Source organism: Pseudophryne corroboree, chromosome 2 (assembly GCF_028390025.1).
Source record: "Pseudophryne corroboree isolate aPseCor3 chromosome 2, aPseCor3.hap2, whole genome shotgun sequence".
Lineage (NCBI taxonomy): Eukaryota > Metazoa > Chordata > Amphibia > Anura > Myobatrachidae > Pseudophryne > Pseudophryne corroboree.
The window spans coordinates 797,776,771-797,788,773 of record NC_086445.1 but is presented as its reverse complement, the minus strand read 5'-3'; the positions used below and the strand labels follow the sequence as shown (position 1 = coordinate 797,788,773).

The 12,003-nt window shown below is 45.6% G+C and overlaps 1 protein-coding gene across 6 annotated transcripts in view; it reads right to left on the bottom strand.

The window, feature by feature from the left end:
- Positions 1 to 12,003, bottom strand: part of USP9X (ubiquitin specific peptidase 9 X-linked) — a 500,932-nt gene that overhangs the window by 310,010 nt on the left and 178,919 nt on the right. For all 6 annotated transcript variants that reach the window (XM_063955597.1, XM_063955592.1, XM_063955595.1 and 3 more), the window contains exons 3-5: positions 8,963 to 9,108; positions 6,964 to 7,043; positions 6,630 to 6,742 (exon numbers count right to left, since the gene is read on the bottom strand). In XM_063955597.1, the coding sequence (XP_063811667.1) occupies positions 6,630 to 6,742; positions 6,964 to 7,043; positions 8,963 to 9,108 (339 nt within the window). The remainder of the gene's footprint in view (positions 1 to 6,629; positions 6,743 to 6,963; positions 7,044 to 8,962; positions 9,109 to 12,003) is intronic.

Sequence of the window (12,003 nt, the reverse complement as noted above, 5' to 3'; positions counted from 1 at the left end):
GTCCACCACCACTGCTTGCGGGTCCCTCGACCTGGAACAATACCGCCGAAGCTTCTTGTTGAGACAAGAGGCCATCATGTCGATCTGGGGTACTCCCCAAAGTTCTGTTACCTCCTTGAAAACCTCCAGATGGAGACCCCACTCCCCTGGATGGAGATCGTGTCTGCTGAGAAAGTCCGCTTCCCAGTTGTCTACTCCCGGAATGAAGATTGCCGACAGCACCAACGCGTGTTTTTCTACCCAGAGGATGATTCTTGTTACCTCTGACATTGCAGCTCCGCTCTTCGTTCCGCCCTGTCGGTTTATGTAAGCCACTGTTGTCACATTGTCCGACTGCACTTGAACGGTCCGATTTCTCAGAAGATGGGCCGATTGAATAAAAACGCTGTAAACGGCTCTTAGTTCCAGAATGTTTAATCGGCAGGCCGGCTTCCAGGCTTGACCACCTTCCTTGGAAGGTTTCCCCTTGAGTGACTGCGCCCCAGCCCAGGAGACTTGCATCCGTGGTTAGAAGGATCCAGTCCTGAATCCTGAACCTGCGGCCCTCCAGAAGGTGAGCCAGTTGCAGCCACCAGAGTAGAGAAATCCTGGCCTTTGGAGACAGACGTATTCTCTGGTGCATGTATAGATGGGATCCCGACCACTTGTCCAGGAGATCTAGTTGGAAGGACCAAGAGTGAAACCTCCCGTACTGTAGGGCCTCGTAAGAAGCCACCATCTTTCCCAGAAGGCGAATGCATTGATGAACCAACACCCGAGTTTGCTTCAGGACATCCCGGACCATTGTTTGTATCACCAACGCTATTTCCTCTGGAAGAAACACCCTCTGCACTTCCGTGTCGAGGATCATTCCCAGAAAGAACAACCTCCTGGTTGGTTCCAAATTTGATTTTGTAAGATTCAGGATCCAGCCATGTTCCCTGAGAAGCTAGGTCGTGAGAGCTATGGACCTTAACAGCTTCTCCTTGGATGATGCTTTTATCAGCAGATCGTCCAGATATGGAATTATGTTCACCCCCTGTCTGCGGAGGAGAATCATCATTTCCGCCATCACCTTGGTGAACACCCTCGGTGCTGTGGAAAGGCCGAATGGCAGGGCCTGGAACTGAAAATGACAGTCCAACAGTGTGAATCGAAGATAAGCTTGATGCGGTAGCAAAATCGGAATGTGGAGGTACGCATCCTTGATAACCAGGGATACCAGGAATTCCCTCCTCCAGACCTGATATCACTGCCCTTAGAGACTCCATTTTGAACTTGAACTCCCTCAGAAAGGGGTTTAGTGATTTTAAGTTCAGAATAGGCCTGACCGAACCAACTGGTTTCGGTACCACGAAAAGGTTCGAATAACCAACTTTGTTTTGCATACGAGGTGGTACTGGCACAATGACCTGTGCCTCCACCAACTTCTGGACGGCTTCTTGCAGGACAGTCCTGTCCGCCAGCAGAGCTGGCAAGCCGATTTGAAAAATCGGTGAGAAGGGAGATTTTGAAATTCCAGCCTGTAACCCTGAGACACAATATCTTGCACCAAGGGGTCCAGGCCGGAAGACACCAAGAAGCGACTGAAATGTCCGAGTCTCGCTCCCACCGGCCCCACCTCCGGGGAGTACAATACACAGTCATGTGGAGGACTTTGGTATACCTGAAGCAGGTTTCTGTTCCTGGGAACCTGCAGCCGCAGGCTTCTTGGACTTCGGCCGACTTCCCCGAAAGAAGGTGTTGGACAGCTTGGTCTTTCTGGGCTTGGTATACCGAAACGGCTGTGATGTAGCTGAAGAAAAGGGTTTCTTTGGAGCAGGTGTAGCTGAGGGAAGAAAAGGTGACTTACAAGCCGTAGCTGTGGAGATCCACGCATCTAACGCTTACCCAAAGAGAGCCTGACCTGTGTAGGGTAGGGTCTCCACACTTCTCCTGGATTCCGCGTCGGCAGACCACTGGCGCAACCACAGTCCTCGACGAGATGATACAGACATGGAAGAAATTCCTGCAGCCATGGAACCCAGGTCTTTCATGGATTCTACCAGAAATCCTGCCGAATCCTGAATGTTAAGTAAAAACAATTCAACATCACATTTCTCCATAGTATCCAGGTCTTCAAGTAACGTGTCTGACCACTTTATTATAGCTTTGGCAATCCAAGCACTGGCAATAGTGGGACATAGTATTGCCCCAGAAGCCGTGTACATGGATTTGAGCGTATTATCAATTTTTACGATCAGCCGGCTCTTTCAAGGCGGTAGATCCTGGAACAGGTAAAACCACCTTTTTTGAGAGTATGGATACTGACGAGTCAACAATAGGCGGGTTTTCCCATTTTTTCCTATCCTCTACCGGGAAAGGAAAAGCCACCAGAACCCTTTCATGTATCTGGAATTTTTTATCCGGATTTTCCACAAGCCTTTTAAAAAAATAGCATTTCATTCCTTTGACGCAGGGAAGGTTAGCGAGGCTTTCTTATTTTCAGTGAAGTAAGCCTCCTCAACCTGCTCAGGTGTTGTATCTGTAATATTCAACACATCTCTAATAGCCTCTATCAACTGCAGCCCTTTAGAAAGAAATGCGGCCCCCCGCAACACATCCCCGTCATCGTCTGCAGTGTCAGAATTGGTATCCGTATCATCCTGCATAATCTGCGCAAGAGCACGTTTATGTGAATATACAGTGGGGAGCCCTGAGGTACCAGAACTGGGCCAGACAGTCATGGGGGTATATGCAATTGCGGGCGCATTGCGGCAATTTTTCGCCCGTTTTTTAATTCTACACAATTCGACTGTCGAATTCCGGCAGGTGGGTGCCGGAATTCGACATATTCAATAAAAAACGGATTCGACAGTCCCGCTGTCGAAAAACGGCCAATTTGACGGATTTTGATCCGATTTTTAAAAATAGTAAAAAAACGGTAAAAATCCCGAAAAAAAATTGCGTGGGGTCCCCCCTCCTAAGCATAACCAGCCCCGGGCTCTTTGAGCCGGTCCTGGTTGCCAGAATACGGGGAAAAAAATGACAGGGGATCCCCCGTATTTTAACAACCAGCACCGGGCTCTGCGCCTGGTGCAAAAAATACGGGGGACCAAAAGAGTAGGGGGTCCCCCGTATTTTTTGTACCAGCACCGGGCTCCACTAGCTGGACAGATAATGCCACAGCCGGGGGTCACTTTTATACAGCGCCCTGCGGCCGTGGCATTAAATATCCAACTAGTCACCCCTGGCCGGGGTACCCTGGAGGAGTGGGGACCCCTTCAATCAAGAGGTCCTTCCCCCAGCCACCCAAGGGCCAGGGGTGAAGCCCGAGGCTGTCCCCCCCCCCCATCCAAGGGCTGCGGATGGGGGGCTGATAGCCTTGAGTAAAATGTAAGAATATTGTTTTATTGCAGAAAAACTACAAGTCCCAGCAAGCCTCCCCCGCAAGCCGGTACTTGGAGAACCACAAGTACCAGCATGTGGGGGGGGGGGGGGCCCCGCTGGTACCTGTAGTTCTACTGGGGAAAAAATACCCAAATAAAAACAAGACACAGACACCGTGTAAGTATAACTTTATTACATACATGCAGACACACATACTTACCTATGTTGACACACCGACTCTGGCCTCGTCTCTAATGTCGACGTCCGGGGTACCTGAAAATAAAATTATACTCACCTGATCCAGTGTCCTGGTCTTTTATTATAATCCACGTACTTGGCAAAAAAACAAACCGCATTAACCCGAACCAGACGTACTGAAAGGGGTCCCATGTTTACACATGGGACCCCTTTCCCCGAATGCAGACCCCCCCACCCCGTGACTCCTGTCACAGAGAGTCTCTTCAGCCAATCAGGTAGCGCCACGTCGTGGCACTCTGCTGATTGGCTGTATGCGCGTCGAAGCTGTCAGACGCGCATCGCACAGCCCCCTCCATCATCTTCAATGGTGGGAACTTTGCGGTCAGCGGTGAGGTCACCCGCGGTCAGCGGCTGACCGCAAAGTTCCCACCATTGAAACTAATGGAGGGAGCTGTGCGATGCGCTGTCTGCCAGCTCAGACGCGCAAAGCCAATCAGGAGAGTGCCACGAAGTGGTGCTTCCTGATTGGCTGAAGGGACCTTTCTGTGACAGGAGTCAGTGGGGGTCTCTGCATTCGGGGAAAGGGGTCCCATGTGTAAACATGGGACCCCTTTCAGTCCGTCTGGTTCGGGTTAATGCGGTTTGTTTTTTTGCCAAGTACGTGGACTATAATAAAAGACCAGGACACTGGATCAGGCGAGTATAATTTTATTTTCAGGTACCCCGGACGTCGACATTGGAGACGAGGCCAGAGTCGGCGTGTCAACATAGGTAAGCATGTGTGTGTGCATGTATGTAATAAAGTTATACTTTCACGGTGTCTGTGTCCTGATTTTATTTGGGTATTTTTTTTGCAGTAGAACTACAGGTACCAGCGGGCCCGTTTTTCCCCTGCATGCTGGTACTTGTGGTTCTCCAAGTACTGGCTTGCGGGGGAGGCTTGCTGGGACTTGTAGTTCTTCTGCAAAAAAACAATATTCTTACATTTTACTCAAGGCTATCAGCCCCCCATCCGCAGCCCTTGGATGGGGGGGTCCCCACTCCTCCAGGGTACCCCGGCCAGGGGTGACTAGTTGCGTATTTAATGCCACGGCCGCAGGGCGCTGTATAAAAGTGACCCACGGCTGTGGCATTATCTGTACAGCTAGTGGAGCCCGGTGCTGGTACAAAAAATACGGGGGACCCATACTCTTTTTGTCCCCCGTATTTTTTGCACCAGGACCAGGCGCAGAGCCCGGTGCTGGTTGTTAAAATACGGGGGATCCCCTGTCATTTTTTTCCCTGTATTTTGGCAACCAGGACCGGCTCAAAGAGCCCGAGGCTGGTTATGCTTAGGAGGGGGGACCTCACGCAATTTTTTTTCGGGATTTTACCCCATTACATTAAAAAAAAATATATATTTTTTAAAAATATATAAATAATACTTGTGCCTCCTAAATAGACAAACCAAGTACCTAATCCCTTCTAATATAAATAGATATGCTATTACCAATAAAAAAAACACTAAAAAAAATATGTTTTTAAAAAATGTTATTAGATTCCGCCAGCAAAGTGTGGCGGATAGAAAATGACGAATTTACTGTCTAAAAGCACTGTTGTCGAATTTAAAATCTTCAATTGAATATACTTTTGTCGAATTGCCGCATTTGTACCATTGCAGAAATGTCGAATTTGACAAATGTCGAATTTCAAAAAGTCGAATTTGGAATGGCCGTTTTTTTGGCGAAAAGTACTGTATTGCATTGTCGAATTTTTTGGGGGGCGAAAATGTCCCGTTTTTCGACATTTTCGGGAATTCGACCGCAATTGCATATACCCCATAGAGTTCTGTAAAGCCTGAGTTGCAAATTCATTTTGTGCAACCCTATTTGAAATCTGAGAAATCAGAGATTTGATAGAGGATAACCACTCAGGCTCCCTTGTTGGCATCTGTGCTAAACCAGTGCAATCCTGATTACATGGAATGGGATCATCCTGAGAGGACAGATACTCTCCTGCATATGACACAGAGTCCCTGGACATTGCTTAATGGAGACCACAGACACTCCACACACACACAGGGGAGGACAGACAGAGTTTCACCCCCAAAAATGGCAAGAGAGACACAGAGATTGGAGCCAACCCACACACATCGCTTTTAATGTAAAGGGAGACCCCTACTAGCGCTGACTGTGCAACTTAATAGGTTACACAGTCTTAATGCAGCCTCCCCTTCTACAACACCCTGGTACCATGAAAGATAGCTGGAGCTGCTGTTGAGGGACTTGCTCTTCCTGGATAGCGCTGTGCAGGCAGGAAAATGGTGCTGAACGCTGCTAGGTCCGCTCTGAGGAGAAGCTCCGCCCCCAACATGGCGCTGTCTTCCCGCTCTTCACAAGGATCATACTGGCCAGAGGTAAAATGCTGGCTGAGATCCATGGACCCCGACAGGCTTGCTGACCAGAGCAGAGTTCAGGCACTGGCTCATGGCGCCCCTCACTGCGCTCCTACCCCAGTTGCCGCTATCTTCACAACGGCCACCCGCTTGCTAGGGGGGTCGGTGACTCACTCTCCACTGATCTTCATCTCTGTAAGGGGGTGGCGGCATGCTGCTGGGATGAGCGATCCCCTGTGGCGGGGAACGATCTATCCCCTCAGAAGCTCAGTGTCCTGTCAGCGGAGATAGTGGCTCAGACCCCGCAGGGCGGACACTACTCTCCTCCCCCCCCCCCCCCCCTCCCCCTTAGTCCCATGAAGCAGGTAGGCTATTGCCAGCAGCCTCCCTGTAAAATAATAAACTCTAATTAAAAAAAAAAAAACTTTACTAAAGAATCTCTGTAGAGCTCCCCTAGCTGTGACCGGCTCCTCCGGGCACATTTTCTAAACGGAGTCTGGTAGGAGGGGCATAGAGGGAGGAGCCAGCCCACACTCTCAAACTCTTAAAGTGCCAACGGCTCCTGGTGGACCAGTCTACACACCATGGTACTAATGTGGACCCCAGCATCCTCTAGGACGTAAGAGAAATACATATATATTTCTTCAAATTTCATTTTTTTTTTTCTAGAAAACTAGTCACCCAAAAACCTAATAAATCTAACACTTACATGGATCTCAAACTTCCAGCCACTCACTGCCTCGTCCGTGAGAATTTTTGTAAAAGATATTGTTAGACCATCTCTAAAGAATCGTTGGCAAGCTTCACTTTTCACATCAAGGCCTAAACAGAGAAAATAAAATGTAAAGTCCTAAAGATATGATGTAGTAAATACATAAAATCAAACATAATTAAGCCTGAAAGAGACAATGGAGAGGAGGCATTTAACGCTTAGAGCAAATTACCAGCTGAAACGGAAAGGATAACGCAGTTCTAGCGTCTAGCTCTTACTATTTTAAGAAGGAAATGGTGTTTTAAAAGGTCTTTTTTTCTGCTCAACTTACTTTTTTTACTAAGATCAATAGCAGCTTCTAAAAGAACTTCTAATTCACCTTTAGGCAAAACTGGAACAACCCAGCGAGGTCTGGAAAGAAAACAAATGAGTGTCATTTCACGAACATAACATTTTAAGATTAAGTTTCTCTGCAGTATATATTGTAAACAATTGTGTTTATCAATCCCAGTACATGATTTCTGTCCATAACTATAAATACATAAAACATTTCTTTGTATATCTCTAACAGTGGTGGCACTCCTGGACTCCTCCGTCCAGGAGTGCCACCTCTGTTATTTATGCGTATGGATAGGGTTTGCTAGCCCCTAGGAGTGCACCCTGGCAAGCTAAGTTTGGTGCTAACAAGGGACTGTCGGATTATTGGGAGACATATAGATGGATAGATATATTTTACACACACACACACACACACACACACGTTATATATATATATACACACACACACACACACACACACACACACACACACACACACACACACACATACATACATACACTTTTTATTTCATTTAAGTTTTTACAAATGTTGGATTCCCTTGGTATCAAGGCTTTACAACTCTACAATAAAACAGCCATGTAAGTGTGGCCGGAGGCCCGTTCCTCAAGATAAAGTCGTGTTGCTTTTGCCATTATCTAAATCAGGGATGCGGAACCTTTGGCCCTCCAGCTGTTGTTGAACTACACATCCCAGCATGCCTTGCAATAGTTTTAGCATGGCCAAATAGCAAAACTCTAGCAGGGCATGCTGGGATGTGTAGTTCAACAACAGCTGGAGGGCCAAAGGTTCCCCATCCCTGATCTAAATGGACAAATCAGCACTAGGTGCCATGTACTGTAAGTGCATGCCATGTACTGTAAGTGCATGCTTAAGGATGTGTTTTAACATGTTAAATGTAGTGTTCTATGTCAGGTTGTAAGATTACATGTTTAAATGTATTTATATTTAAGATGTGTTTGAAAGAATGCATTTTAAAAAGGAAAAAAAAAATGCACCAGATCTGGCGAAACCTTTTTGATAATGGCCAGTATGCAGCAGGTAATGTGCTTGTATTTTTCAGTTTTCTTCTGAATTGTTAAGAGTGAAATGATCAAGACTTTGGTTACTGCAAAATTGCCCTTAGGCAATCTCTGGTGTGTCTGTGCTTTTGGGGAAAGCAGTTTGTTTTCAATGATTTCCTGTATATTTGTTACAGGTACATAAACGGCAGGAGGAAAACAATTTGTTAATTTCCAGGATGTTTTCCTGTATCATTTGTTCGTCAAATGCAAACATTAGTGCTGTATAAACTTGTATAGATTTTGAATCTGTGTGATCAAAAGTGGAATGTAAATAACCAGTTCCTGTATAATGTGAGCTATATAGTGTCTTCTGACTATATATAAGGGGCTGTGAGCACTGAGTTGTGGTAGAGAAAATTATTCTGAGAGAGAGAGAGAGAGAGAGAGAGAGATCTTCTGGCTGAGAAGTGTGTGTACATCTTTCTATTACATCTCTAACTGCTGTAAACATTTCCTATGCTGTATCCCCTTGAAAAAGGGACGAGTCAAGACTTTTTAAGCAAATAAACATCTTGCCTTTACAACGAGTGCATCCAGATCCTGCGACCACTGAATTGCCCAAAACGCTATTCTGATTTCCCGCTGTACTAGAGTGAACCCCAGTGTCTCCAAGCTCCGCCCTCTGCTAGCTACCAATGCAGGGCCTGGTCAAAGGTCAGTGACCATTGGAGAATCACAGACGCAAGTCCGGAGGTGTGTCAACAGTGTGACTGCGCATACACAGCAGTAAGTGTTATTCAGGTGCCGATGGTAGGAGCCTGGCGGTGGCAGCAAAATACCCACCCACTGCGCAGTGGGTGGAGTCAGTAACAGGCAGTTACTGACGGTAAGAGGGAATTCCCTACTGGGCAGTTCTCGTAAGAAGAAGCAAGGGGGCATCCGGTCACAGTACATATATACAATAGTAGATTACACAGTAGAAATATTACCTGTTGATCATGTCATCCAGCTTGGCCAAGTCAGTGTGAGGAAAGGCGGGTTCCTCATCCTCAAGCGGAGGTGGTGCCTCCCCTTGTCCCTGCTCATCTGGAGGGCTGACTGGGGAGTTCTCATTGGAAGAATCAGGTGAGGAGGTCTGTGCATACAACAATGTAATAAGATAAGTGTGTATTCCACATCACTGAAGTCAAATTTACTTTCTCACATCTAACTAAACTAAATTAAATTTTTCACACCGTTGCTTTGATTACAGAGAAACATAAGTTTCGACAAGAGTTATAGAATCTAGGAACCGCAAAAAAAAAATTGCAGAAATCAGATAAGCATACTATATATATATATATATATATATATATATATATATATATATATATATAGAGATATATATAGAGATATATATAGAGATATATATAGAGATATAGACATAGATATATAGATATATAGACATAGATATATAGATATATAGATATAGATATATAGATAGATAGATTTAGCTTTAGCTGTCTTATACTGAGGGCACCGGAGCAGCCATCACATTTTTAGGAAGTGCCGGTCCAGCTACGTGCGTGCATGATAGATATATAGATAAATATAAAAGAAAACAAAATATATATATTTTTTAATTAGCTAGATAATGATGACCATTATGGCCACCCAGTCCCCATCATGACGTCTATCCCATTAGGCTGCTTCTCACCCCCTCAAGTCCATTCACTACTCCCTGTAACTCCTCCATATCAGCACTGCCAAATCAATCATTTTCTCAATCATCCTTTCCACATAATCCCTCCATCATCATATCTCCATCAAAAACTACTATTCCGTCCCCATCATCAACATTACTGTTATTCGCCATCACATCCATTTCAAAAACTATAACCATAATTAACCCTTATCAGTTATTAAATAATCCATGATTAACCTCTACTCATTCACAGCTGGGCCATTGCTGCACATTTACTAAGCAGGGAAAATCATACATCAATTCTCCTGTGTGACTGATCTAAAAAGGAAACAGAGTCCGCACTGGTAGTAAGAATAGGTAGGTATAATAAAGAAAAATATTTATAAAAACAATATTCTAGACCAGTGGTTCTCAAACTCGGTCCTCAGGACCCCACACAGTGCATGTTTTGCAGGTAACCCAGCAGGTGCACAGGTGTATTAATTACTCACTGACACATTTTAAAAGGTCCACAGGTGTAGCTAATTATTTCACTTGCGATTCTGTGAGGAGACCTGCAAAACATGCACTGTGTGGGGTCCTGAGGACAGAGTTTGAGAACCTGTGTTCTGGACTGTAATAATTAAATTCATGCAGTGTTCTATTGGTGGCGCTCACAGAATTTTACAGAATACACAATTTCAAAGGAGAAAGACAAAAAAAAAAAAAAAAAAAACAACACCACCACCACCACTTCCAGGAGAAATCTCCTGTGTGACTGCAAAGCCTGTGTCTCCTTTATCACTACTGTATGAGAAGCTCCTCTCTCATCAAGTTTCAATTTAACTGGACGACAGCAGCAATTTGGACAATGAACAATCTGAATGATGATCATTATCGTCCAAATTGTTTTGCATTGCAAAATGATGTGAATGCAACAATGAACGACCACAGGTACTTGCATCGTTCATTGTTGGTGCCTACACACTAAACGATATATTGTTAATTTCTGAGCGATATCGTTGATATTGCCCAGTGTGTAGGGCCCTTATGTTGACAGTCAGACCTTAAGACAGATCTATTGGCTGCCACATACACAAGCAGCATAAAACAGCAGCGCCCATAGAAGGACAAATGTCCTGATTGATTGGGCATACACACAGGGCAATTCTTGCCTATTTTCTAAGCGATCTGTCTAGACCGCTTAGAAATTAAACACGGATCGTTCCTTGTGTACACCCCATAGATATGGCGATGCACGTCACCAGCGCCTGCTCAGATCTTTAGCACATGCAGGCAAGATCTAGTTGGGTCGCCTAGGATGTGCATAAAGAACACTAGTCAGCACAGATCGTCTATATAGCAATGTGTGCTGAGCAATCTGCGCTAACCTAGACCGCTTAGCACACAGTACCAGCCGCCCCGTGTGTATGCCCCCTAACACTACATGCGCCTAAGAAGGTAAGTCCCATTTCCCAACTTTACGCGCCAAAGTACCAAGCATTTGTGAAGTCATAACATGACCCATAACTTTAATTAAAATGTCAATTCTATATATGCTCAACTTTATACAAAAGTCTTAGAAAAGAAAGTTTACCACTAGGAGGTGAAAATAATTATTTACTCACCAGTAATTCTATTTCTCGTAGTCCGTAGTGGATGCTGGGTACTCCGTAAGGACCATGGGGAATAGACGGGCTCCGCAGGTGACTGGGCACTCTTAAAAGAAAGATTAGGTACTATATCTGGTGTGCACTGGCTCCTCCCTCTATGCCCCTCCTCCAGACCTCAGAAAGGGAAACTGTGCCCGGAAGAGCTGACATTACTATGAAAGGATTTGGAATCCAGGGTAAGACTCATACCAGCCACACCAATCACACCGTACAACTCGTGATACTATACCCAGTTAACAGTATGAAATATAACTGAGCCTCTCAACAGATGGCTCAACAATAACCCTTTAGTTAGGCAATAACTATATACAAGTATTGCAGACAATCCGCACTTGGGATGGGCGCCCAGCATCCACTACGGACTACGAGAAATAGATTTACCGGTGAGTAAAATCATATTTTCTCTGACGTCCTAGTGGATGCTGGGAACTCCGTAAGGACCATGGGGATTATACCAAAGCTCCCAAACAGGCGGGAGAGTGCGGATGACTCTGCAGCACCGAATGAGAGAACTCAAGGTCCTCCTCAGCCAGGGTATCAAACTTGTAGAATTTTGCAAACGTGTTTGCCCCTGACCAAGTAGCAGCTCGGCAAAGTTGTAAAGCCGAGACCCCTCGGGCAGCCGCCCAAGATGAGCCCACCTTCCTTGTGGAATGGGCTTTTACTGATTTAGGATGCGGCAATCCAGCCGCAG